The sequence below is a fragment of the Gymnoscopelus braueri genome (genome assembly GCF_963280865.1).
Source record: "Gymnoscopelus braueri genome assembly, chromosome: 18".
NCBI lineage: Eukaryota > Metazoa > Chordata > Actinopteri > Myctophiformes > Myctophidae > Gymnoscopelus > Gymnoscopelus braueri.
The window spans coordinates 34439633-34467609 of NC_137618.1; the positions used below are offsets into that span (position 1 = coordinate 34439633).

Below are 27977 nucleotides of genomic sequence, written 5' to 3' on the forward strand. Positions count from 1 at the left end.
TATGTATTCTAAATCTACAAAGTAATTGTAGATAGTAGTAAGTAAGTAAGTAAGTAAAAATTGTAGTGGAGTAAAAACATGATATAGTGGTAATTCCCCCAGTCCCTTTCTAGTGAGTTGAGTTGGTTCGGTTGGAGTCCAATTTCCACATTTAGTGTTGGTGTTGTATTTTCAAATAGGTCCACCCACAAAATAAAATAGGTTTTTAAGTGTTTAAACTGTTCCTCAATTTGCTGAGTACCCCCTGGAACACCCTCAAGCACAGAGTGCCCGGGAGTGCCACACTTGTCACTTCTTAGTGTGTTAGTTGAACCCAGAGTTCATTACATTATTATGAGGATGGCTTGAAAGATGTAAGCTATGTGTCATCATCTCTGCCATTGTGTCTCACTCTCATCAATCACCGTGCCATAATGGGCATAGGCTAGCCTACATAGCCCTGTGCTACCACTTCCTGACTAATTTGTCTCTCTCTACCTGTAGGCATACATTATTAGCTTCCTTCATAGTAGCCAACCAGACAAATCTGCCTGAGAAATAGAAATGAGAAATAGTTAGTCTGTCATTAGTCTGGCCATGCCAGCCTACCTTTGCAGCTACTCACTTTAGACAGTGAAAAGCAGGAGACAAAGTCAGGAAGAAAAAAAACACGGTTGTGTTTTCAGATGATGTTCTTGTGTAAAACATAATTGAGGTTGAAAATCACTTTTCTTTTGTGGCAACACTGGTAAGACCCTGTGGCCTATATAGTATAAATTAGTAAGAGTTTAACAGCTGCTGGATATTGTTCACTGTGACAGTAAAAGAACGAAGAAAAACACAAAGCTGTCATTTACTGTTAATATGTGTGCGCTACACAGGACAGATAAAAGCTGTTCACATGAGGCAGTAGCCTATTATTAATTCAATGGACAAATACAAAGCATGCATCTTATTTTTTAGATGCAAGTGAACATGCTAAAATGATCTGTCACTTGTGATTAGACTGTCCCAGACTGAAAAGTATCACGTTAAGTCCTCTATGTGGCCCAGATTAGATTCATATCAGAATGACAATGATGACCACCTCACTTGAAGTGGATCTCTTCAAGAAACAGCTTAATTCACACAAAAACATGTGAAGAAAGTCACAAATACGATTAAATTCAACCTTCAAAATTTTAAACAAATTAGACCCTTCCTGACAGTTGGAGCTGCCAGATCGTATCTTCACTGTATGATCCTATCACACATTGAGTACTGTTTTACAAACTGGTCTTGCACAGGCGTGACGATCCTAAAACCCATCGAACAGCTCTACAAAAGTGCGCTCAAGGTGTTTGACAGGAAGCCTCACTCTTATCATCATTGTAACATACTCAGGAGGCTCAATTTTTTTAGCTTCGACAATTTCAAAAAGTTCAAACAGGTTGGGGTCATATACAAGACCTTACATGGTCTGTGCCCGCCCCCCCTAAGGGAATTCATTAAAAGGAAGCCTGAAAGAGGAATCAGTACCAGAGCAACCACTCGAGGAGATTGTGAAGTGCCGCACCGGCAAACAACCTTCGGTCAAAATGTCCTCTCAGTACAGGGTTGTGTAGCATGGAATGGCCTTCCTCTACATATAAGGGATTGTGCTACATTTCCATCTTTTAAATTCAATGTGAAAAGATGGTTGCTTGAAAACCAAAGCTGCAACCATTTGTGATCATATTTTAGTTTTTTTTTAGGCTATGTGATGTAATGTAATTGTATTTCACTGTTTGTCTGTTTTCTGATGTTATTGTTTTTATATTTTTATGTTTTCTGTGAGGACTGCGGATGAAAATTAGCATCTTTGCTAAATCCGGTGTATTTACGTTCATGTGACGTTCATTAATATGCTCTGTCCTGTCTAAATAAACAAATAAAGTAAAAGATGCAATAAGCAGACCATCCATCTCTTATGTTTTCTCTTTTTATTTAAAGTGCAAAGCAGCAGAGCGGGGGAGAGAAAAAGATAGAGGGACAATTTGATACAGAAAGTGCAAGGTACAGAATTGGCACCTGTTCGTGCCCGCTAATACATAGGTAGCTGCAGGCATACAGTATAAGCTTGTCCATTTTCAGCCTTGTGACATACAGTACAGTACACCACATTACTAACCTTACTTATTTTATACAACATATAAATTACCAAATACACATTTTAAAGTGTCCTTTAAATTGCCTTGTGTGACAACTTTACACAAAAGTTACAGTTATAAATGATTTGATTTAACTGTTTTGGGTTTCCTCTTTTAATTGAATTGATCCTTCATTACCTGTCCCAAGTTTGGACATGGATCATATCAACAATACCAGACATTATTGCAGAATTGGCAGGTTTAGCAAATGTACATTTTCTAAAACAAAGCCTACCCAAGTAGAAGTTAATAAATTAGTCTCATATAAGCACAGTCTAGAAGGCAGCCACCCCCAAAAAATATAAGTACCCTACTCAGATAATCTGCTTAAGAACACAAGTTGCACTAAATTACTTTTCACGTCTGAGAACAGAGTATAACAGCATTGCACAAGTTCAAGTCCGTTGTCAGTGTGGTTATGGGCATCTGTTGCCATTCTGGATACGCTTATGCCACTTCACCTGGTGGGTGATAAAGAAAAGAAAGGAGTCACTCTTAGTCTAGCCTCGAAGAGCCTGCGAAGAGAAAATCTGCCCTTAGTCAGTGAGTCAGTGAAAATGGGATTTTCTTGTGATGACAATATGGCAACCAAGCCATGGATTTACAGATTACCTACCACAGCTATAGAGTACGTTTATTTTATGGAGATCCATAGCACTGGGTCCATCCCGCTGACCAATGTTAATGTAAGGATCTGGTTTAGGGATTATAGTTGGTCCACCACCCTCAGAGAATGCATACCTGGAACAAGGCATCCATAAAATATGAGTAGTGAGCAACCTAAAAACATGTTGCCCTGTAGAACATCAAGGGCAATTTATTCAATATCACGCACGCACGCACGCACGCACGCACGCACGCACGCACGCACGCACGCACGCACGCACGCACACACACACACACACACACACACACACACACACACACACACACACACACACACACACACACACACACACACAAACACACACACAGACTGTACACACACACAAACACACACACAGACTGTACATTGTAGCTTCTTTTAAATTATATTGTATTTGTATATAATCTACACAGGATCAGAGGGGCCCATGCTGCTGGAGGAACACCCCCAGCCAGACCTGATTGTTATTCGTATTTATTTGCATTTCATTCAATATGTCTTCCATCTTAATTCACCTCTGTGGCATTAATACAGGTGTCTCTTACCTTCCATAATGCATTACAGAACTGTAGTCATATGCGGTGTTGAGATTGTTTGTCATCTGTTTCTGGAAGTTATGCATACGCTCTACCAAGGAACAAAAAGGATACCACAAATGTTAATGTGTCTATTATTTGCTTTGAAAAATATCTGTAGACAAAACAGAAGAAATGTACATTTATCATAGCACCAACCTGGAATGATATTTCTCCATACGATTGTCACATAGTGGTCTCGGTCTGAGCGTGATTGCTCATGCACAAAGCCGAGCGCATGCATGAACTCATGTGAGGCCACTCCTGACCACATACATCCAGGAGCCTGCAGAGAGAGGACCTGGCTTCCTCCAGTCTGCCCAAGGAAGGACCAGCATCTTTCGGTACAAAAGAAGGGATACATGCATGAAAAATCTAGCATCACTATGCATTTACTTGGAGAGATTTCCTCATTGTAATACATGCAAAGATTGTGTGCTGAAGTCACTTACCCATATCTAGGCTGAACATCAAGGAAACTGGCTTCATGAGTGCGTGGAACAAACTTAACACATGTGCCAGCAGCGAGGTCCTGCATTCCATTTTCTATTGTGATTCTGTCCATATCATCTATTGTCAAAATCCAGCAGAAATGTCACATTATACAAACAAAGTTGACTAACTGACTGTGTGTACAGTATAACAAGAGCATCATATGCTGTTAAAAATCAAACCAAACAACATGACAATACTACATATCTGTGGATACATACCATATAGAGGAGAGAGGATAAAGGGAACATAAACAAATCCATCAACGGCTTTAGGCCATAGACAGGCATTGCCGGGGCAGGTTATGGCGCTCCTTACATATGACCGGGCAATATCCCCATCTTTGAATGTTATTCCTCTAGGTTTTCGCAGCCCTGGTGAGAAATATGTGTTTGTTTATTTGTTTTAATCTAACCCCTGGATATACTAACTTAGTCAATGTCATCTTAGTGAACAGACAGCATACTTACTCTTATTGGCTTCCAGGATCTTGTCCATTGCAGTCATGTCATCAATATCTATATATTCATCTGAACAAAAAAACATGCATAACGAGGGACAGAACGGTTAGGTCTGAAAATATATGCCCCACTTGTAGGAAATAGAATAATTCTTTGTATACTACTGTACATACATTGCTATATTTTCCTATTAACTCATTCAAATGTTAAGTGCCAACATAAACTTGCATGATAATTGCACTGTACAATAAAAAGTAACTTTAATGAACCCACCTGAGTATTTTCTTTTTATCCGTAGCTTTACCTGATGTAATCGAGTTGAATTCTGCAATTCATAACTGGATGTTAATATATACCTTGGTTGAACAAAATGTAACAGTGTACAGGAGATGTCTCAGCACTGACCTTTAGTGGTAGGGCATAAGAATGGGTCACCATCCCAAACAGGGCAGCCAGAAGAATCAGAATGGAATTCATTGCTTTGGTTCAGGCGGGTACTGTGCACCTGGTTCCTGTCGCCTGTCCTCTAAACACAACTGCACAATAAACTCCTCACCTCCACCGAATCTATATACCCAGTACTCCTCCTGTGCTCTGTACTGATTGGGTACATGTTCTGTGGTGAATCACGATTAAGACCCCTCATCATCAAATGTATGTAATCAGCAAAAATCCACTGCTGACCCATAACAGATGTTCTGACCCTGATGCAAAACTCTGTGGATGCGCCCTGTACTTTAACTCTTGCGAGATTCAGCACTTTCGAAATGAGATGGCTACAGGTGTTTTGTTATGTTGGATGTGCCTTCAACTCAGCAGTTACTCTGCACAGAATAACTGACCATCCCGTCGAACAGACCCATCAATTTGTGCCTGACGAAGCAGGCAACCAGTTATTTTGACATGAACTATCAGTCTTCACAGCAATCATTTTGTCAGGTAAATATATAAAACAAAAATCTTATCCTTCTTCAAATATTTTTGCTTATATCTAGGGGGCAATTTGATGGGTGGTGACAGGGATAGCATCTTCCTTGTTAGCAAAATTTATGAAATGCTCGCCCTTTTCTTTACTACAACGTTTAGGGGGAATCCGGTAAATCTTCACACCCACATGTTTCATTGGTAGCTTGCCTGCTGAAACATAGAAATTATGAGATTTATTCTGTATCTGATTTAAGCGTGTGGCTATACTTTAAAGCTTTGTCACTGTATCAGCAGACTCCTCATTAATCCAAGTGTAAATTTGTCTTGCCTTTCTCTAGGTTGATCTGAGGTCACTGTGATTCTCTTTATTTAATGTGATCACATCTCCCACTCCACATTTAGTTTTCTCTCCAATATTATGCAATATTTCATTTATTTCCATGAGTTTTTAAAATTGCCATTAGCATTGAATTCTGTCATCATATCATTTAGTTTGTTATTAAGTTATTTATTACTTAATCAAACAACATGATGGCTATGTAAAGATACATAAATATATTAGACCAAATATGTAAACACAATTTGACATTATAGTGGTTCCAACAGGCTTCTCAGGACTCTCCCACATCTACTTTGTTGTTTAAGAACTTTACTGTCTGCAATGTTGCTACTGTACAAGCTGTATACATGTGACATTAAAACACCTTGAACTGCTAGTTTATATATCTGTGAAATCAGGAGGAGGGATTGGGATAATTTTGTACTACTAATTTATTCAGATGTTTACATATACCGGTACACAGAGAGACTGTCACTAGAAATCGTTGAATACAAATCTTTATTGAAATATTTCCATGAATGAACACCAGTTTATTGTATCATTTGCAGTAGCTCAAAATTGATTCACTTCAGTGCAGTTTAGTCAGAATTCATCAATTGTCTTGGGAACTGTGAAAACATAAGACAGAATGGAATCAAGCATGAGTGCCAGAATAAGTGATATTTATATTTATTTTGAATCCATGTAGTATGTTTCAGCAAATAAAGTATTAGCAAAACATTACAAGTGCTCAAAGCATTATGGCAATCAAGGACATTTGCTACCAACCACAATTGTAAAGCTTGTTGATTTTCAGCTTGTCAAAATGACTGGGTTTGGATCCATGTCCTAGTAAAATGTTTCTGCCGCCATTCTTAGCAACGATAGTTGGCTCCCCACTCTGAGAATAGGCATACCTAAATGTAGAGAGAGAGAAAAAAAATCATAGCTGGATAATAAAGAATGAATTGTGAAGAAAAGATAAAACAAATTCTAGACCAATTATTCAGGGTATTATTCATCAACAGCTGGGTTACTACACAGCCATGCAAATATATCACTCTTCCTACTCACATTCCATAGTGCATGATTGAGCCATAGTCATATGGCAAATCCAGATTGTCGTTCCTGAATTTTTCAAAGTTCCTCACACGATCTGTTGAAAATTTGAAAGTAAATTATAGCCTTTTTAAAATCAATTCATATCAACAAAGCTAATAAATTAAAAACAATCAAATCCATAGCATGAGTACATATCTCTACATCTAACATTTTCACTAGTATTTCCTTACTCCCTGCCTTCATCCATTCCCGCCCCTTTGTTTTACCTCTCCAAATGTTTGACCAGTTGATGGTGACATATTTGTCCCGGTCAGCACGAGACTGCTCATGTACAAAGCCCAAGGCATGCATAAGTTCGTGGGATGCTATTCCAGTCCGGACGCAGTGAGGGGCGCCGAGGGATAGCGTCTGTCTTCCACCACGTACACCAAGGTAGGACCAACACCTACATTAAGATGTACAGCGCACACTAAGTAAACTCCTCAGTGTAAATTGTACTGTGCACAGTCATGGGGCATTTCAAATACAATTCCAAAAACAAGGTAACATCATTACTGATTATTGGCTGAAACCCTCTGTTATTGCTTTATCCTAGCCTTTCTATTGTTATATTTTATGTGATATTCATTGCTCTATATAAAAATAAAAATGAATACAGGTGACAGTTTTTAATAACATCCCAGGATAAGTTTTACCAGCATGACAGTCATCGTTTTTGTCAAAGGTAATGAAGGTTATTTCATTTTGGAATAAAATTCTTAAAATTCTGGCTCACCCTGACTTTGACTGGATGTCAAGGAAGTCCTTCTGATGAGTCCTTTGAACGAACCGGACACAGGTACCTTTTTCTATGTTCTTCATCCCTTTCCTGATCACTTCCCTCTCCATTTCATCTAAATAATGGAACAGACAGGTTTAAACACAGAAATAAGTCCCCTAAGCGCAGACAAGCAATGAAAAACGGTTGTATGTGTGAATGGGGATGAATGTCAAGAAGGATCAAACTATCCTTAATTTTATGTGAAAAGCTGCAACAAGAGCAGGACTTACTGTACTGGGGTGCTAACTTATATGCAATGTAGACATGTCCGTCCACTGACTTAGACCATAAGCAGCTCCGTGCAAAGCAGACTTTTGAGCGCCTTCCTGTCGAAACAGCAATATCTCCTTCCCGAAGGGTGGTGCTGCCATCGATGATTCGGGCAGCTGTGGCACAAAGTAAGGAAAACAATGTCAGTCTAGTTGAGGAAACATTTTGTTCTTGCACAGCATGTAGTGTATGTAAGTGCAGTGTAAGCTAATTAGACAAATTAGACTGCTGGGCCATTTACATTGGTACTCATTGGCTTTAATGATGTCATCCATCGCTGGCACGTCATCTGGATCAGGATATTCTTAGACAGAAAATGGGAAGTCAGTATTTTTTCACCATTGCAAAATTGACATCAAATATTGGAATGAGTAAACTGCAATGTGCATTGGATTGAGTCCATTCTAGTGTTACCTGAGAATCCCATGGGGCCACCTTGTGTGAAGCTCCTGTATGTGTTGGTCGCAGAAACCTACAAAAAAGACAGATAGAAAGTTTGCTGCAATTCATGTTCATGTTCTATTCTTGAAGCCTCAGTCCCGATCCAATTCATATTCACCTGAGCATGCATGGCCCAGAGACAGGTGGAAACAGCCACATAGTATAGCAGGATAATCCGGTCCATCGTTGGGTCAGGTTATGTGCACAGTGCTGCCATTACCTCTACTAACACCTAGCTTTATAGGCGTCCCTTATCACTAACTTGTGAAAATACCCATCATTATCTCACTAGAATTACAGGGTTTGTTATTTGTTTATGAGTGAGTTTAATCCCCTAATTAGTTCAGTTCTTTCATAAACAACAATAAGATAGCCAACCGTAGAATAATATGACGTGTTACTGTTTGTAATAACAACCCCAGTTCAATGGTCAGCTTTCAAATAAACGGTTTACTGTTTAGTATAGGTTTAGGGCAATTTTAGGCTTTGGAAAGGTGTACTGCATGCCAAGTGTAATGTATTTTCCCAGTAAGCCTTGGCCTACACAGAGATAATTTACTATGGTACGGTACTCATTTCAGAAGATTGGTAATTGTTCTGAAACACCAACAAACATGTTTTTCAAATATTAATTTGGAAACACAAGGGTCAAAACTATCGCCCGAATAGGGACTTGAACCCTAGACCCTCAGATTAAAAGTCTGATGCTCTACCGACTGAGCTATCCGGGCTCTGCAAAGGAGAGCGGAAGTAGCTTTTAAAAACATTATAACTCGCATTCGTGAGTTGACAAAGTTTAGGAGTAATGTCGTGTTGTTGTACTAACACGTTTGCTTTAGACTACTGCACATTCTTTTATTTAGATTTGTGTTAGCATTTTTGCTTCACCATTAGCAAACGATAACGAACCATGCGGTTTGTGTGACTTGCAAGCGAACTTCACATTCAACAACATAATCCTCAACGTTACCTTACTGTTATGAACACTTCATAACGTGCTGTGTTGTGTTAACATAACACAGGACACAGCCATAATTATGGCTGGTAATACGTACGCCAAACGGTGTTTAACAGACCATTCTGTAAAACGTGCTATTGCACCATCTATCACAATACAAATCTAGTTGGTTTTCCAGACCAAACATGGTCTGGAAAACAGACCATGTTTGTACAGAAAACAGCCAGTTATAAACGGCCGCTAACTAACAACAAGCTTTATTCAAAAATAGTTTTATTCAGTGGAACTGAGTATGCGTGTGTGTATGCTGCTAATGAGCGCGTGTAGAACCGATAGTGCGTACTAGAATATATACCTCTGCGTACGGTGGTATCGCACAGCTAAAACAGCAGATATACAAGCTCGCAATACGTCACTTCCGTGACGCGTTGTGGGCTTGTAGATCGGCTATTTTCGGTGCACGGCGGATCCTAAATCCCTTTTGGGCTTCCGTAGATAATAGACATGTCATGATGTTGTAGCAGTGTCTGTCTCAAGGATCAATAACAATAGCTTGGTTGGGCATTCGTGGTAAGCTCATTCATATTATTAAATCACCCTGGGAATGGTTTAGTAACTTTTGATGACGTGTATGTAAATGTATCCCTACTCCAAACGTTGCCAACGTTGTCTGTAGTGTTTGTTCATGATGCTAGTAGTAAATTAGCCCTGATACAAACATGACTGACATGTCATGACTTCAACCGTACTTTCTCCCTTTTTGCCCCGTACATCTACATAAACGTCCAGATTTCAAATTAAACGCATTTTAATCCGATCGGTGGCCATTTTCTCCGTATTTTCGCCATATGCTTTCAACTTCTACGCGACCCTATCGGTTGGGAGGTGTTTTGCACTCTTGATACATTATAACTCTATGAGAAAATGGCCACCGATCGGATTAAAATGATTTTTATTGACCAATACGGAAGATACGGGTACTTCTGAGGGCCCGTACATAATTGTAACATCCGTGGCCAAGGGGTAAGCACTGTATATTTTAAATCTGAACGTTTAAGTAGATGTACGGGCCAAAAAGGGAGAAAGTGCAAACACCAGGTTGAAGTTTATCCATGACGATCGTGACAGACGACCATCGTGTGATCCATGGCTAGTTGTAAGTAGTTAACGTCCATGGTACAGTAGTTACACGTGTCGTTCATAGTACATTTAGGTCACAACTGCATCAGCTAAGCTATGATTAAGAAAACAGTGGTTACTTGCCAACGCAAATAGCGTTATTATGACGAAGACACAAAGGTGAGCTCGAGTGACACGTTAACAACTCACTGTAATGATTGTTGCTACAGTGTGTACAGTGACAAATTCCATTACGTTTCTCTGTTTGTGTCCAATGACAGGTGGCAGACAGTTAACGGGACTTGACGATGACACTGACAGCCTGCACAACATACCGCTCTGTCTTTGATTTATGTCTCCAAGACGAGGCTGTTGTCGGGCTAAAAGAAGTGACAACTGTCCAACCTGTTCCCCCTGATCCGTCTTCAGACAGTACGTATTTTTTACTTTGAATATTTATGTATTTTTTATTTGAACAGAACAATGCAATAACATTAACCTTATATAATACAAGGAGAGATAACATTTAGCAGTTTTCTGCCCATAGTCCATGGGTTATAGATCTAACACACTATTATGCAGTAAAATACACAATACACTACGTACAATAAAATAATAAGAACATTACACATTAAAAAGTAGTGGTCAATAAAACTACACACGATCATCCCCACTTCTCCAAACCCTCCCAGCCCAGACCAAAAACACATAATTGTATTGTCACCCATGTTATGTCTAAAAGAAAAATGCATACCTGCACATTTTGTTACTTTTTTAGTTTTTTAAACTAAACATGCATGCTATCCATACAGAAGAGGTTGACCTATGTCCAGAAGATGACACACATCAGGGAAGGAGCCTTGTCAGAGAGGTACCAGACTGGATGGTCTGCACCGCCTGCCGAAGCTCCTTTAACAACCGCGAGGAACAGGTAAATAAAACACTTATTAAATTCGAAAGATCTTATCTATTTATTTAGTGCAGTGGTTCTCAACCCTTTTGAGCTCTGGCTATGCACTGCTAGCAGTCCAGAGCAGTCCACTTTCCCATGGACCACCTGTAATTATGCCATGGACCACTGGTTGAGAAACAGTGATTTAGTGAAATTGGGAAACCCCACAACACTATACTGTTTTGTTTGACAACTGACTGAAAAGGCTGTTAAATTGTCTCAGATGGAACACTATAAGCTGGACTGGCATCGGTTCAACTTAAGGCAAAAGATGATGGGACTGCTACCGGTTACAGCGGATGAGTTTGAGAAGAAAACTGGAACAGGTAGGACATTGAGGCCTTCTCCTTACTATGGAAGACGCTGGTCTGTGTGCAACTACCTACTGTGATGACAGCTGAGTTTCCACCCTGAAATTATTCAATCTTATCTCATTAAAATGACCATTTATCTCTCAACAGGAGATATGTCAAGCATCTCAGGCTCAGAGTCCGATTCAGGGGAGGAGGACACGGAGGACAGTGACTGGGCTGGAAGAAGCAGTGATGTCACCCGCACTGATAATGAGGGTTCTCTCCTGGCCGATTCAGTACCACGACTATCCAACAAAGTTGTTTTTCAGGACTTGGAGGGACAGTATCTAGCTGTCCACCGCTGTGTTCTCCAAGGCAAGGTAAGACTTAACAGGGGAAAAAAGTATTTTGAGAAACACGCAAAATTAACCATAAATAAATGTTATTATTGCATCCTTCAGTATTTACTGTAGGTTAATTTCTTGCTCTCCTCGTCTGATATTTAAGTCAGATGAAGAGGTAGACCGGGTGGCTTCCCTGAGGACCATAAGTAATAAAACTGTATGGGTCGTCCTCATGACTGGTGGGGGACACTTTGCTGGTGCAGTCTTCAAAGGGTCAGTGGTTGCTTCTTTTTTTGTACTTGAAGGTTCACTGTCTTAAGGCATGTTCACGCTGTCCTCCTAAAAAGAAATTAAAAGAAATAATAGGCAATGCCTTTTTATAATAAAGCATATAAGAATTGACCAAAAGGCAACTGCATAGTGCAAAAGGTCCGTCCAATGATGATGGTCAGGCATGTTTAGCTCATTGACTGACTCATGGTGTACTTGACATTACTTACTGCATAGTGCATACCGTAGTCTGTCAGATCTTAGAGGTAGTCTTCATTGGATTCCGATCATTACAGTGCAATATGAAAATCAACTTGCAGACACTTTAAATTTGCTTGAGATAGGTAACCGAACATAGTAAAATATCATCGCACGGTTATTTCTTGTCAACCTTATGTTATTGTATTTTAAAGCATTATTTTTAAAGCATCATTGATTTGAAAAGTCTAGCTGAAAATATTTTCTTTAATAAATATTTGTTTACGAACATAATAATTCAAACATCAGTGCCATGCAGTGTGTTTAGCCAACATTCAATTCACGTCAAGTCAAATGTATTTATAGAGCACATTTAAAAACAACTCTCATTGACCAAAGTGCTGTATAGACCAGGAGGTAGCGAAAATAACAAATACAAAAACCATAGACATAACACATACAACACATACAGCTCAAAGTCTCAAATGAACAATCATTGACTGTATTCAGGTCATTTGGGCAATGATGGTCCGTTTAAGGTTATGCTTGAACCTGCATGTTTGCATTACAGGAAAGAGGTTCTTCAGCACAAAACCTTCCACCGGTACACTGTGCGCGCCAAGCGAGGCACTGCTCAGGGTCTCAGAGATGCTCAGAACCGCAGCCATGCACCCAAGTCAGCGGGGGCGGCCCTTAGGAGATACAATGAGGCAGCACTGGTCAAGGCAAGATAAAACTCAGACTAAAGGCGTCAAGCTAATGGTCGCATCATTACCTCATTACACTAGAATGTTGAATAATAATACTAATTCATATATGAGTTAATAAAATCTTTGGTGTTTTTGCAGGAGATCCAGGATCTCCTGGAGAGCTGGGCTGAACACATAAATGAGGCGTCTGCAATATTCCTTCGGGCTCCTAGCTACAATAAAAACATATTTTTGGGTGGTCCGCCCGCCCCACTGGCCAAAAAAGACCCCAGGATCCGCACGCTCCCTTTCCCCACACGCAGGGCAACCTTCCGTGAGGTGCAGAGAGTACATGAGGTACTCTCTACTGTTCATGTTTATGGTAAGAGTCAAATCCTGCACTTATAATGGCATGTTGTCGCTTATTTATTTGTAGTATAGTCTTGGTATAATTAATGTTTTGGGGGGCATATTTTCATACAGGGAAAGACATGGACCTCTCAGTCATCTTTAGTCCCTCTAAGAAAGTATGGAAAAGGGCAAAAAAGTCTACAGCAGAACCAGACTCTGTTCCAGAGAAGGGTGAGTTTTGTGTGTGTGTGTGTGTGTGTGTGTGTGTATTTGGCAGCAACCAGCTAACTTTTCAGGAAATGAAGAAAACCTTATATTTTTAAAACAAAGCAATACTGCCTCATCAAAGCTGGTATAGTGACTATATATTGTCAGATACTTACATGTGTCATTATATTATCACCACTTTACCCAAATCCAGCTCAAGAGGTGTTAGGAGTTTTGTCTGAACAGCAGACAATAGCTCCAATCGCTGCGGAGGGAGAGGTTCCAAATGGGGCTACGCTGACAATGGACCTCCAAGCTCACAATGCATCACAACGAGTGAATTAATGCCCTGATGCTTCATGACACTTATTATATAGGGCTACAATAATAAGCAGGACTTAAAATATTACAATAACTTCTGCAAAGGGGGGTTCACAGAGTAGAACTAGCGAGAGAAATGCTATGAACTAATTTCTGTCACATTGCTCTCCTCAGAAAACACTTCATAGATTTTAGAAATAGAATTAATTGTTTTCGTAACATTAGCATCAGTGCTAAGTTTGATAAATAGGTACACTGCATAGTTTTAACAGACTACGGGGGAGCAAAACCCGAAGTCTGTCCCCGTTTGTTTATCTGCTGAGTGCTCCGCGGCAGCTCTGCCTCTGTCCTGTCCTGTCCTGTCCTGTCCTCTGTGTGTGTGTGCACTGACTGAGACACGCAGTGGAGAGGGGGTGGAGTTGCGTGGTTTGACGGACAGTTTGAGGATCCAATGGAGTTGTGAGGTTTTGTCTGAAGCGCTTTTATTTATTTTTTTACACCGACGTAAAGGGTGTTCAATAGTGTTGATTTATGAAAAGAAAAAAAAACTGAAAATGGAGTTAGCTGGATAGCGACGATATATAAAATTATATGCAAACACATGTAATTTTATGATCAATGATTTTGCACTTAGGCTTTGTGAATTAAACTACTATATATAGTTTAATTCACAAAGCCTAAATGCTAAATCATTGATTATAAAACTACAACATGTGTTTGCATTTATTCTTACTGTTGTCACACATTATTGTATCCACTGTCTTGTTTGATGATGTGGATGGGAGCTAACATTTAACATATGATCCAGGTTCAATCCCATAATTAGTGTCAGTCCACTGAGATAACTGGAACACACGATAAGGAAAGGAACAGTGTGCTTATGTTTCCATCTTGTCTCTGACAGAAGCAGGTGGAAGCGCTAGTTCAAGTGATGATGAAGACAGCGGTGACATCCAGCTGGAGACAGTAGAGATGACACTGGGAACCCTGGACCTTCGGGAGTTTGAAATCCAACCCTCCAGGCATAGGAGGAGAAGAAAAAAGAAGGGAAGCGGACGCAAAGTGGTGATTGAGAGTAGGTTCAATATGCTAGATTAGTTTATAATAGATGTCTGTGGATCCTTCAGTATCTAAGTGCATCTCAGTACTATGTTGCCCTTCTGAACTGGAGGCAATGCAGAACAGGCAATGTTGTAAAACCTTTTCCTGTATCCCAGGTTTGAATGCATGTGAAGGACATGAGCAAGTGGTGGTGCAGGAGGAGGAGGAGGAAGAAGAGGAGGAGGTGCTGGGTGCTTCGTCAACAGATGACCTCTCCCAAGAGAAACTAGTAAAGAACAAGCGGAGGAGGAAAGTACTGAATAAGAAGAAACACCCAGCAGAAGGTGCACACCCAGCAGAAGGTGATATTTTCTACTTGAGTTAACCCTGTCACGTTACCCGCCCACATCTGTCCTGTATCCCCTAATCAGAGTGTTCGAGGAGGAAATGATGTGAATGCTAAATAATTGAAGCTTTCTGTGTTTCCACATAAGAGGTAGATGAGTCATGGGAGTATGGTCTCAGGGATGCCCTCTATACAGCCTGCAAGATCGGGGATGTGGAATCCCTACGCAGCCTCCTCCACCTGGCTGCGGTGGAGGAGACGGCAGGGAAGGAGACTGCTGGTGAACTGGGAAGCAATTCATCCCGTCAACAGCAGTCACCTGATGGTGACTTCAGTCCAGCGCATCTCCTGAACAAGCCTGTAGACTCCACAGGGTTTACTTTGCTACACGTGGCCTCCGCAGCTGGACAGAAGGCTGTAGTCAGACTGCTGATGGACGTGGGTGCAGACCCTGCCAGCAGGTACACAGTAAAATCTACTCTGAACAGTCAGGTTGATTTGTTTCCCTTAGTACACTCTTTGGAGTTAAATTAACACTACGAATTTTACTATGTATGCCAGTGTAGTCATTTTAAACCAGCAGTGTGATAAGTCACATCAAAGTGTGTGAGATTAGTAAATGTATGTACTACTTAATTAGATGTTTTATTTTACCAATATATATGTGTGTATATATATATATATAGGGATAATAAAGGACAGACCCCATATGTCGTCGCCCCAGAGAAGGAAATAAGGAACGTGTTTCGGAAGTACATGGGTGAGAATCCTGACAAGTATGACTACAGCAAGGCACAGGTGTGTAACCTTCACTGCAACTGTTTGCTTTTGTTCTAAACCCATTCCTTAAAATTCACGACACAGCAGTCGGTCAGTGATGAAAAACCTCTTACTGCTGCTCAAGGTTCCTGGGCCACTCAACGCAGAGATCGAATCAAAGCAGATGGAGAAGAAGAAGGCGTTAAAGGCAGCAAAGAAACAGCGAGAGAAGGAGCAGAAAGAGGAGAAGAGGAAACAAGAGTTTGAGGTGGAGGAAAAGAAGAGGTTTGCGTCCCTCACTGATCGTGAAAAGGTGCAGTAATGGGTTTATTTGTTGACATATTATTGGCATTTTTACGGCATGGCACTTAAGGGGCAAGCTGTTTAGAAAAGCGTCAACTTTTTTGGCTTCAGCACCCCATTTCTGTGATTTCTAAATCCTAGTACCCCCTTATCCAACTACATTTATTTAGCAATTTATGATGCTATGAATGAATGATAAAACACAGAATATAAAGAAATGTAGTGAACGTGTTGCAATTAGTGCTTCCTGAGCAGATGCATTTTAAACTGTGGCCTTAACATTTCTGTGAGTCCAATTTTGATGTGTTCAAAATAAAACCTCATAATGGAAAATAAGTATTGCTTTCTGTTCAATAACAGTTGTGCTAGTCACGTTTTTGATTGTTTTATAAACATAGCAGTAAAATAATCTTTCCATTTCCACTTCATCTCACATACCCTCTGTATAATCTCTGTGTACCCCCATTTAAGAAACACTGCACTGCACCCAAATGTCTTGTGCACACTGCTGGTAGGCCAAGGAAGTCAATCCCCAAATACTTTTCACGCCTGTGATTTTCTTTTTTCTGTGTCTTTTTTCACATTTTATGAATTCACGATCTCACATCCACCAGCCTGCCGAACTTCCATATTTGGGCAGATTAGATTCAGTTTTTAGACTTGATTTATTTTTGTTACAGAGGGCCCTGGCTGCAGAGAGGAGGTTGGCAGTGCATGCAGCTGCAACAGGAGTCGCTGTCTCCAATGTCAAGTAAGATCTTAAATTAGTTAAAAGCACACTTTGCTGATTTTGAACTTAAATATTTCTTTCAAAAAGACAGCATTTATTGTTTAGTTAGTTTTCCTCTGCAAAATGCAGAAATGTCCACATAATGGCGTCATCAGTGGCCATTTCTGCATTTTGCAGAGAAATACACAGAAAGTTAGGTAGTTATATTTGATCTCCTCACATCAGAACAATTGGATTTCCACTTCAATAACTTCAACTTTATTGTCACATCACAAGTTTACAGTTATTTATTTTTTTATACAAGCTTAATCGGAGCTTGAAAGAGTAGAGAAAGAAATAAACAAGGAAACCCAAGTACCGGTAAATTAACAAGAAGACACATTGTCACCTACAGTACAATGTAAAATATACATAGGGTGCATGGTCAAAATAATGATATGATGCAGAATTACTTCTTGTTCAAGTAGAGAAACATTTGCTGCAGATATAGCATCACAGTCTCTTCGGTAGGTGAGAGACATCACTTGGCAGCAGATATCAAACATGTACTGTAAGTGATAAGTAGTGATGATGCCTGTGTGGTAACCTGTGCCATTGAGACTGACATGGCGACAGGTTTAGGTTCAACATCAGCAAAGTGTCTCTTTTTCGAGTTTGGGTTAAATTAGTTCATTATTACAAGACAATTAAGATGTAATGTTTATGTGTCTTTCACATAGTTTTATGTCTGGATTTTCTTTACTTCTGTAACACTAGGAGGTGCTGGACGTGTGGAGAATCTCTGCTCGGGAAGATCCCATTTCAATACCTGGATTTTTCATTCTGTACCCCTCGCTGTGTCCAGGCACATCGCAAGGCCAGTACTCCTGCTGCCAAGACCTAAACCTCATGTAGATTAGAATCGGAAAAACTAATCTACCTCACTGGAACTACATGTGCCTTTGAACAGGCAACATTGTTTGAGTCAATGCCATGACTCTCACAGGAGTGCTACTTTTAGCATCCAGTCTTAAAATATGCATTCTGATTCATCAACTACTCAGACAGAATTTTATCATGCTGTTTTACTTGTGGATGTGCCAATAAATAGCATTTAAGATAGCTACAGTCTACAGACCTTCTTTCGTGTTTTATTATGCCAGCAAAAAAGGCAGAAAATTTGATCTGAACATCAGATTCGTTGATTCATATAACAAAGCAAGTGATAGGAGGTATTGAAAATAAAAATCATGATTTATTTACAGCATCTGTATATAAAATAGCAGAAAATTGTAGTTAAAAGAAAATAAGTCAATAGAATTGTCATAACATTGTACTTCCAGCCCTACTTTTTGTCAAACCTGCCAGAAGTTTGAGAACCTGAATTGCATTTTAGTTGGGCTGCCATGTTTGTGATGTCTCAGAAAGAATGTCACATATTCATGCTGCATTGAATCCTTAAAATAAGAGAAGCCTTTTACGCTTGTATATTTTTGAATACTGACTTAAATGGTCCACTGAATTACCCCAAGTTATGTGACAGTGACTGAGCGATGAAATGTGTTCTGTCGAGACTTCTTGGTCGTGAGGGTCAGTTGGGGCCGGTCCATGAACAGAACCCGCGTGTGGACAGGCGTCCTCTCCAGCTCCAGTACTGTGATGTAGTTGGGCTCAGTGGTGCTGAGAAGGGGACCAGGGACATACAGAGTATGTTGAGGCCCCCTGGCTGACCAGTATCGCCCCAGGTTCACCCCATTGATCCACACTTGACCCTGGGAAGAAAATAAGATGTACAGTACAAATCATATTGGGGTTAATTTAAAACTTTTTAGAGCACATTATGTAGCTGAGCCTGTTCAAAGTCAATGTATACTGTAATTTCTCAGAGCAAATTGTAGAATGTAATAAGTCTTAAAGGAGAATTCCGGACATTTTAAGTGTTATCTTTGATGTGTAGTTACTCACTCACCGAGTTATGAAGTGGCGTTGAGTTTTTCCAGCGATCCCCCTGTCTGTGAGTCTGGTCGACCCCCACTATTGGCATAGTGGGAGGCGCGTGTCTTAGTGTCATCGACGTGAATGTTTTCCTCTCGCGTGAAATCTCGCGTCTCGCGAGATTTCCCGAGGAGCGCAGTGAGCCGAGGACGGGAAATCTCGCGAGACGCGAGATTTCACGCGAGAGGAAAACATTCACGTCGCTGACCATGAACGCCAGCTCGTGAGTGATAAACAGTGCATGTGAAAGTATCAGGAGACACCATGAGGAGGATTTGTGGAAAAAAGAAATTTGGAGCTGTGGAATTAGGCGATTTTCACTAAGACACGCGCCTCCCACTATGCCAATAGTGGGGGTCGACCAGACTCACAGACAGGGGGATCGCTGGAAAAACTCAACGCCACTTCATAACTCGGTGAGTGAGTAACTACACATCAAAGATAACACTTAAAATGTCCGGAATTCTCCTTTAAGATAGCCTACAGTAACTGTACCCAGATAAAAAACAGTGTTTGCATTACCTTTGTCCATTCGTTAAGCCTGAGGAAGGTGTCCCATGCCAGACCATTGGGCTGTAGCGTCCCCATGTAGAAGACTGGCCCAAATGAGGTCTCTGTCTGATGGGAGTATCTGCTGTTTGAATGAGGCCATCCACCAGCTATAGCTCCATCAATGTCCAGAGGATAGATTTCCCAGTCGGTCAACACATCTCTACCCAGGATTAGGTTGCTCAAGAGGCCCTGCATTGTACATAGCATTACTCATTTGGTACTTAAACAGTGTGTGTGTGTGTGTGTGTGTGTTACCCATATTTTACCATCAAATGTGAGGTTACATACAGTATTTGCAACATCTTTTATTGCTATATTGAAAAAGGTAATTGTGCACTACTGTATGTGTGAATCACTGCTTGCTATGTAACTGTTCCTTGCCTTGTAATCGTTGATCTTGCTTCCGAAGTTAATACGGCCCATGTTCTCCACAAGAACGTCCATGGTATCACCCTGTTGCCCAGTAACATTGATCACCAGCATGGTGTCTCTCTCCAGCAGACCCTGGAACACCTGCTAAGACATCTTAACTTCTTGAGTAATTGTGATATTGAGGTCAGCAGGAGTGTTTTGGTCATGTATTATATAGACACATTTGTGCAGTAAAGTCTGATAAAATACATACTATCCTTTACATTGGAAGATGTCTGCAAAAAATCTAAACTACACATGAATGTACTGTATGCTAAGAGAGGAGTAACATGTTTAGTCTTGTCCTTCAATGTCTAACTGCATATTTATATTTGACCAAAACCTTGCAATTTGATTGGCTACACAAAACAAAAGTTCTTTGTGAGCACGTACCCCATTGACGGACACATATGCACGGTCATGAACACCATTCAGTGGGGAAATGAGCGGTGTAGCCTCTGGGATGTTACGGGGCAGTTTGGTGCGGTACAGCATATATCCATAGTACTAAACACAATAGACACAACATGTTGCAGACAGTCTAGAAGTTCTCCATGTTTCAAGAGGATTTACTACCATTAGAACGCTAGTTATCTTTTGCCTTCAGAGAGGCACCGTACCTGTTTCAATCCTTCGAACGTCAAAGGGTACTGGGATTTTACAGGCCCCTGGGGTGAAAGAGTGGTCAAAAGACTGCTTAGATTGCCAACCTGTAATAGAATAAGAGTAATATAGGTCATACTGGAGTGCAAGTCTGCCACAGTTGTCATTTTTGATGATTCGTGATCAGACAGTTTGTGCACTGTTGAAACTTTGGAGATAAAGAACAAAAGGCATTTAAACGGCAAGAACAACTGCTTATTACCTTATTCAGAGTGACAGAACCGTAAGCGAATTTAGGAGTTGCTGGTGGCATGGGACCAGATGGAATATCTCTGAACTTTTATGAGAATAAAGTAAAAATATTTCAGTCACTTAAAAACAACACATACAGATGATATCAGGCTAAAACATCCTTTAAGTGTGGGTATACATAATCAGTTATACCTTCTTAATGACGTCTCTGATGGCCAGTAGCTTCTCCGTGGGGTCTCCGGCCTCAGACAGGGGGGCGTCGTAATCATAGCTGGTCAACACTGAGCGGTACCTGGTGTCATGATCGGCACCTTCAGGAAAACCAAGAGGTTCACAAAGAGTTGCTTTCCTACAACTGGCTGGCAAACGATTGTTATTCTTTTTAGCAACATCAATCCGGTGAAGAGATAAAAACTTTACCATTCCAGTAGCCAAAGTTTGTGCCTCCTTCAAACATGTACCTGAAAAGAGAAAGCAGTACAACATAGCTGATCATTTGAGGGAAATGTTATTCTAAGTGAGTAGATTTGAGCCATTCGCAAGGGCGTGTTCAGCTTTTAATACTGTTAATCATTAACAGTGATTATTCTATCTCACACACTGACGAAGGCTGGATAGCCGAAACGTTTGTCCTTTCTTGTAAAGACATGGAGAAATAAAAGAAACTAACTCACTCTTGTCACTCTGAGTGTGAGCCGTCACTTGGTTTAAATGATTATTCGATCTCAGCCATGCATAAACGGTGTAAGGGAAGAGGCTTTGGGGAACATACATGTTGACGTTGGCACCCATAGACAGCATGTCTCCTAGCATCCTGCTGACCTTCTGAGAGTCAACAACAGCATGTTTTTCTCCCCAGTGGTCCAGCCAACCAGTGTAGAACTCTGAATTCACCTGGAACAAAAAGCACCAAGTTAATAAAAGTTAAATGTTTTAGTATGGTAGTAGTTGGTTAATTCAGATTAATACATTTTAAGTGAGTAGTGTTCATAAACCAGAGGGGATTTTAAGTTAGTTAGTTTAAACTCTGTGTATTTTTGTGTTAATAAATAGGGAACATTTAACTTACCAGAGGGCCACGCGGTTCAAATCTCCTTTGTCGGCTGAAGGCTTTACTTATATTTGTGTCTGCGTAACAGAAACAAACCATTCAGATTAGACAATAGACAGTGTTATTAATTATCTCAGAGCAAGATCCTGATACCTCTGTCCTCTGTGTGCAGATAATACCAACCTGTACCAAAGTCTATGGTGGCGTATAATCCTTCCAGAGTCCCACAAATCATCTCCTTGTCCGTGTTGCCATCAGTGGTGAACAGGACTGTGTCTTCACCCAAGAAGAACCGGAACAGAGTCCGCAGGTGGCGCATGTAGTTGTAGTCACAAGCAAAGTAACTTCCATACTCATTCTCCACCTGCAATTAGGAGAATACAATTAAGCCAAACCATACAGTCATCCTATTTGTTGTAAAAGACAGCCATTCTGTGGCTAAACAAAACCTACCTGGACACTAATGATGTTGCCACCATTGGTATAGAGCCAGGGCTTCACTTTGGGGAGAAGAACTGCCAGCCAGTTGCTGACTGCCTGCAAATAATCTGATGCAGAAGACAGTCAATCAGCATGAAGATAAATTGACTGGGATGAAAGTTTTGTATATAATATTTGTACCTACCTGTATCAGCAGAACGAAGTATTATGTTTGGCTTCTGAAGCAACCAGGCTGGCAAACCACCCTAAGGAAGAAGAGCAAAGAATTAGTAATGAGGGATAGGGAATGACTAATGACGAGCCAATTTTAGATGGGAGACATGCACTTGTGGTGATAGTTTAAGTTTTTACATCTGAGATGTCCTAATGTTTAGTTTTTCATGTTTTATTTCATTTTTATCACACAACACAGTGTGATAAAGTAGTATTGTGGTAATGGTACCAGAGCTCAGGGTAGAGTGTCAGATACAGATGGCATGATAGTGTCGGATACAGATGACATGACTCACCATTTCCCATTCTGCACAGATGTAAGGTCCTGGACGTAGGATGACCAGAAGACCAGTTTGATTGGCTAGGTTCAGGAAGTATTCCAAATCTCGGTCCCCTGAAAAGTTATTCACCCCCTGTACAGTCTCATGGAAGTTCCAAGGCACATATCTGCATGAACAAAGAATACATGCAGTTGTGAAAAGTGTGTGTGTGTGTGTGGGGGGGGGGGGGGGGGGGAGGGATCTGTTAATTTCGAACTTACACCTGGATGGCATTGAGTCCGGTCATGTACATCTTGACAAGCCGATCCTTCCAGTAGTATCGTGGGATTCTGGAATAGTGAATACTCCCTGAGATAAATTGAAATGGCTTCCCATCTTTCAAGAAACAGTTGTTCTTGTAGTCTATGGAGAATGTTCTGTCAGCAGAGGCCTGCACGCAAAAGCATGAATGGTAAGATTTGGTCAAACTGACATGATTAGATTTTATGTAATCAAATGTAAGTTGATGTAGCCTAAGTAGCGTACTGTTGTATTACCCTATAGCCTTGGATCAAGACTATCATAGATGACAACTGACATTGATACAGGATAGGTGGGCACTTAGGGACATCTGGGAACCTCATGTAACATTGGCTTTTTTTTTTTTTTTTGTAAAGTATACATGATGTGAACATGCACGGTACATCATTATCAGACTTAATTGTATACTTCAAATTCTTGTTTATGTCCCAAAATGACTGGATATACAGGTTTTGTAGCCATTTGTAGCAATTGTAGAAATACCAGACCTTAATTGTCGAATGTTTAAGCATGTTCTAATCATGTATACTTTACTTACAACTTTAAACATTTTCCAAATATTACATTTTTTAACATTTTGGAAATAATTGCCTATTTAACAACGAGGTGCCCACTCTTCCTTTTGTGCCCACCTTTCCTGTTACCGACATTATGACCAGATAACATAACTCCGTTACAGTAAGCAGTACACATGCCTATATTAGCATGGTTATATTACATAATGACAAACAGTGAGGAAAACCTGAATGAATGCATAGGAACTACATATGGTTTAATATAGGTGACTACTATTTAAGTTTCAGTTTCTTACCAATACGTTTCCATTTACAGCTAAATAGGCAAAGCACACTGCAACGAAAAACAATGTATTTTTAGCCATGTCTACTACTATCTCCTTGAAAGGATAGGCCTAATTAACACGATCATTACATTATCGTACAGTATGTGACTATTACGGTGGCAAGTTGCCCACAACTCTGTCTCGGTTGTGTTTACTGGGGAAGCTATACCATGCGACCAGTGTTGCCAGCGTTTGTGAGAGAAATAAGCCACTAGGTCTAGGAAAACAAGCCTAAAATAAGCTACTTAAAGGGGTGTTTCACTTTCAAAAAAACTTTTAGTCATTTTATCGTCTACTCAGGCTTTTGTGAGCCCCCCAGACAGTTTTTAAGTTGCTTGATTCAGTATTTAGATATTTGATAATCATTTTATCAGACACGCCCCCTTCCTATACAAGCCCATTATAACTTCAAACACAATTTTTAACATGTTAGATTCATCAAAAACACCCGTCCTTGGTTCTGCTGACTCACCCTACCCTCCTAATACGTGAGGGGGCCGTGTTTTTTCGATTACTTTTTTCATTTATTTTATTGAATTTTTTTAATGTATTGAATTCTTTTCATTTTCCAAAAGAAATATTAAAAATAAATGGAAAAAGTTATCGAAAAAACACGGCCCCCTCACGTATTAGGAGGGCAGGGTGAGTCACCAGAACCAAGGACGGGTGTTTTTGACGAATCTAACATGTTAAAAATGGAGTTTGAAGTTATAATGGATTTGTATAGGAAGGGGGCGTGTCTGATAAAATTAATATCAAATATCTAAATACTGAATCAAGCAACTTAAAAACGGTCTGGGGCGCTCACAAAGGCCTGAGTAGACGATAAAATTACCAAAAGTTTTTTTGAAAGTGAAATACCCTTTAAGGCCACATTAAACCTATATTATGCATCAGATATTTGAAATTTTTAATAATCTTGAAAACAATTGAAACATTTTAGCAACACAAATCCGGTACGGGGTCCCTGGCACAAAATACTTTCAGATGGGGTCCGTGGACAAATGCATATTAATTTGGGGGTCCTTGACATGAAAATGTCTGAGAACCACTGTCCACTGCTTTAATTAAACAATATTAGGAAACAAGCCCAAATAAGCAACTACACTGTAGAAACCAGAAAACAAAAAACGCAACTCGCAACAACCAATGCAATATTTACAAGCGACTTTGCAGAAAAACAAGCCCAAAGTCGCTTATAATAAGCAGACATGGCAACACTGCATACGACCCCGCTTCAGCAATGACTATCATGTGACGATATTCACATTGTTACATGCTGGGTCCTAAACACCGTCTTGTTAACAGTGGCGTTAATTAAGTACATTTACTGTACGGTATTTTTACTTTGCTTGAGTATTTCCAATGTTCAGTTCTTTTATTTCTACTCCACTACATCTCAGAGGTAAATATTATACTTTTACTCCACTACAATTATTTGAAAACGATTATTATTACAAAACATACATACATTACCCACTTCTGTGGGTAATGTATTATGTATTGTCCACAAGTTTCCTAGGGGTTGTGGGCATCACTTCCTGTCGATTTCATTGGATTTATGCCCACAACGCCCTAGGATACTTGTAGATACATTTCGGCCATCTGAAAATAGTCGTTCTACAAGCTCACAATGCATCTCTATGCAACGCATTGTGTAGATCTGCTATTTTTAAAAACATTTTTATACATTTTATACATTTGAAAACGTGTGGGACATAATTTCTGCATAATGAGTACTTTCTACTTTTGGTACTTTAAGTACATTTTGAATATTTTTATATATATTTTTTAAATTCTGGACTTTTACTTGTAACAGAGTATTTCTACATTGCATTGTTGATACTTGTACTTCAGTTTAACATTTGAGTACTTTTTACACCACTGCTGCTATCACATGACACTACTACTCTGTTCTGGCTTTACGGTCCTGGCTATAAAATATCAAATCAAACTTGGATGTGAACCTTCCTGGGCCAGACATGCCTGTCCAATGTCCATTCAAGATGAACCTTATATCTTTTATATTTAACCTTTTATCAAATAACAATGTGTGTAAAGTGTAAACATCGCTCTAACAAAATAAATCATGTTGAGTATGCAACCAATAATCCTACATATGCTCTCAACAGACATTTCACATTTCACACACTGACACAGACAATATCTGGAGGTTGGTTGAGAACAATTGCTATTGTATATTACAACATGGTAATAGAACAATTGCTATTGTATATTACAACATGGTAATAGAAAAATTGCTATTGTATTAGTAGGTACATGGTAATAGAACAAAGAAGCCAGTTCAGGAATAGTTTGCATTGACAGGAGCCAGGCAGCATGGCATTATGTTGTGTTTTTCTTTGCATTTCTTTACAGAATAAATGTCTTTACATTCAGTTGCTTTTGTGATATGGTTTCATTTCATGCGACCATTGACAAGTTTGTTCAGAGATTGATCTTTATTTGGAGAATAATTCAAGTTTTAATGTCCATCACTACCTTTAGCAATAAGATGGCAATGGATTTAATATTGGTGTCAAATCAGATGCTTACTGACATTGACAGGCATGACAACGCTGTAATAATGTCATTATTCTTTAAGGCACACTAGAGGGCGCTTTAAGATTGAAGACCAGCCCAGTTAGAAATGATGAGGCTGGATAAATAAATAATTAATAAATAAAACATTTACCCATATTTATGGTGAAAAAAAACATACATGTGCGGTGTGATATCACGTGTATTGAGTCAAATGTGGTTTAAAAGTATTATTGTTTATTCATAGACCCACTGTAGGAGAGCAATATGATCTGTACACAACAGGGTCTCTACACAGTATGCTCTAAGTCATTGTTTCTCAAACATTTTCATTTCAAGGACCCCCAAACTAATATGTATTTGGCCGCAGACCCCCATCCGAAAAGTTGTTGTCCCAGGGACCCCCCAATATAGAATATTTGTGTTATGTTTTAAATATATATAAAATAAATCAACATTTTCCAGCATTTTTTGAACATTGCAGATGTACAAGCTCACAACGTCAATGCTTTGTGTGCGTGTAGATCAGCTACTTTGAAATAGCCAATGTATATGAACTATTTTTGCAGGGGACCCCCTGGAACCCCCTCAAAGTCCCCTGAGGGTCCCAGGACCACACTTTGAAAACCACTGCTCAAAGTGGTAGGGGGTGCTGTGGCATGAAATGGCTTCATGTGTTGGAGCAGTGTTTTGTCTCTATCTATCATGTAGCCTAGGCTATGTACCTAAAGATGAAAAACTGTGCTGTCTGTTAATGATGCCTGGCCAGCATTAGTCGTCTCAATAGCTGGTGAGGTAAAGCCACCACAGACTCTCTAATGCTAAACATTATCCTGTTCATGTAGTATGACACACTATTGTGGCTATACACACACACACACACACACACACACACACACACACACACACACACACACACACACACACACACACACACACACACACACACACACACACACACACATTTATCACTTACCCTTGTCTCTGTCCCAGTGTCCCACCCTTTTAGTGGTAACGACTAGCTATACCATAATCTCATTTCCTGCTCTTCCCCTCTTCTCATTAGTCTCCATTTTAAGAGGGTGGCCTTTATAATCTCTAATGGCAACTGATTCCAACTGCAGATAGGACAAAAGCCCTGGCTTTCTGGCTCATTAGCCTACTGTTAGACAGAGATAATTGTCCTGGGATCAGGATGAAGGATGACATGCATTTGGCTTGGTAATTTTGTTATGAGTGTGAGAGTGCCGATAACCTACGATGAGAGTCCATCAATATCCCAGCTTTGAGATCAGAAAATGTGCGTTCAAACCACAAGAAAAACTCATTGGCTGCCTAATGCACTGAGGATGAGACACTTACTAGCCATTTCTAGCCAGAGTGGAAGTCCCAGGAAGTGAGTGAGACTAAACACCAGAGAGACTAATAGCTATCATCATTGTGATGTGGCAGGGTCTCTCAGTTTTTGACCATTAA

General features: G+C 40.0%; 3 protein-coding genes across 8 annotated transcripts; 1 reads left to right on the forward strand and 2 right to left on the reverse strand.

The window, feature by feature from the left end:
• Nucleotides 1-1921: 1921 nt before the first annotated feature.
• Nucleotides 1922-8437, reverse strand: LOC308073336 (uncharacterized protein). Its single transcript, XM_080412211.1, has 18 exons — nt 8279-8437; nt 8134-8191; nt 7961-8023; nt 7680-7835; nt 7405-7522; nt 6896-7074; nt 6642-6723; nt 6357-6484; nt 6185-6196; nt 4727-4800; nt 4595-4646; nt 4331-4390; nt 4082-4234; nt 3821-3938; nt 3528-3706; nt 3339-3420; nt 2764-2888; nt 1922-2662 (listed from the first exon to the last, which is right to left on the reverse strand). The coding sequence occupies exons 1-18, from the start codon at nt 8342-8344 to the stop codon at nt 2643-2645; spliced, it is 1725 nt and encodes a 574-aa protein (XP_080268337.1). The 5' UTR covers nt 8345-8437; the 3' UTR covers nt 1922-2642.
• Nucleotides 8438-9622: 1185 nt separating this feature from the next.
• Nucleotides 9623-17936, forward strand: ankzf1 (ankyrin repeat and zinc finger peptidyl tRNA hydrolase 1). Of its 5 annotated transcripts, none has more exons than XM_080413165.1 (16): nt 9623-9688; nt 10519-10669; nt 11050-11168; nt 11413-11515; nt 11651-11862; nt 11990-12099; nt 12866-13019; nt 13143-13365; nt 13467-13565; nt 14767-14937; nt 15080-15265; nt 15398-15710; nt 15936-16047; nt 16154-16321; nt 16992-17062; nt 17798-17936. In XM_080413165.1, the coding sequence occupies exons 2-16, from the start codon at nt 10546-10548 to the stop codon at nt 17922-17924; spliced, it is 2292 nt and encodes a 763-aa protein (XP_080269291.1). In that variant the 5' UTR covers nt 9623-9688; nt 10519-10545; the 3' UTR covers nt 17925-17936. The 5 variants fall into 5 exon arrangements, with proteins under 5 accessions (XP_080269291.1, XP_080269293.1, XP_080269292.1 ...); XM_080413167.1 differs by having other exon boundaries at nt 15404-15710; XM_080413166.1 differs by having other exon boundaries at nt 11053-11168.
• Nucleotides 17937-18552: 616 nt separating this feature from the next.
• Nucleotides 18553-24101, reverse strand: glb1l (galactosidase, beta 1-like; the record flags this gene model as incomplete). 2 transcript variants are annotated; one of them, XM_080413170.1, is made up of 16 exons in its annotated part: nt 23931-24101; nt 23080-23249; nt 22835-22985; nt 22510-22570; nt 22338-22432; nt 22068-22248; nt 21903-21961; nt 21606-21727; nt 21254-21294; nt 21026-21144; nt 20844-20918; nt 20599-20688; nt 20372-20485; nt 19949-20080; nt 19538-19756; nt 18553-18792 (listed from the first exon to the last, which is right to left on the reverse strand). In XM_080413170.1, the coding sequence occupies exons 1-16, from the start codon at nt 23997-23999 to the stop codon at nt 18553-18555; spliced, it is 1938 nt and encodes a 645-aa protein (XP_080269296.1). In that variant the 5' UTR covers nt 24000-24101. The 2 variants fall into 2 exon arrangements, with proteins under 2 accessions (XP_080269296.1, XP_080269297.1); XM_080413171.1 differs by having other exon boundaries at nt 23080-23148; nt 23931-24061.
• Nucleotides 24102-27977: the final 3876 nt, after the last annotated feature.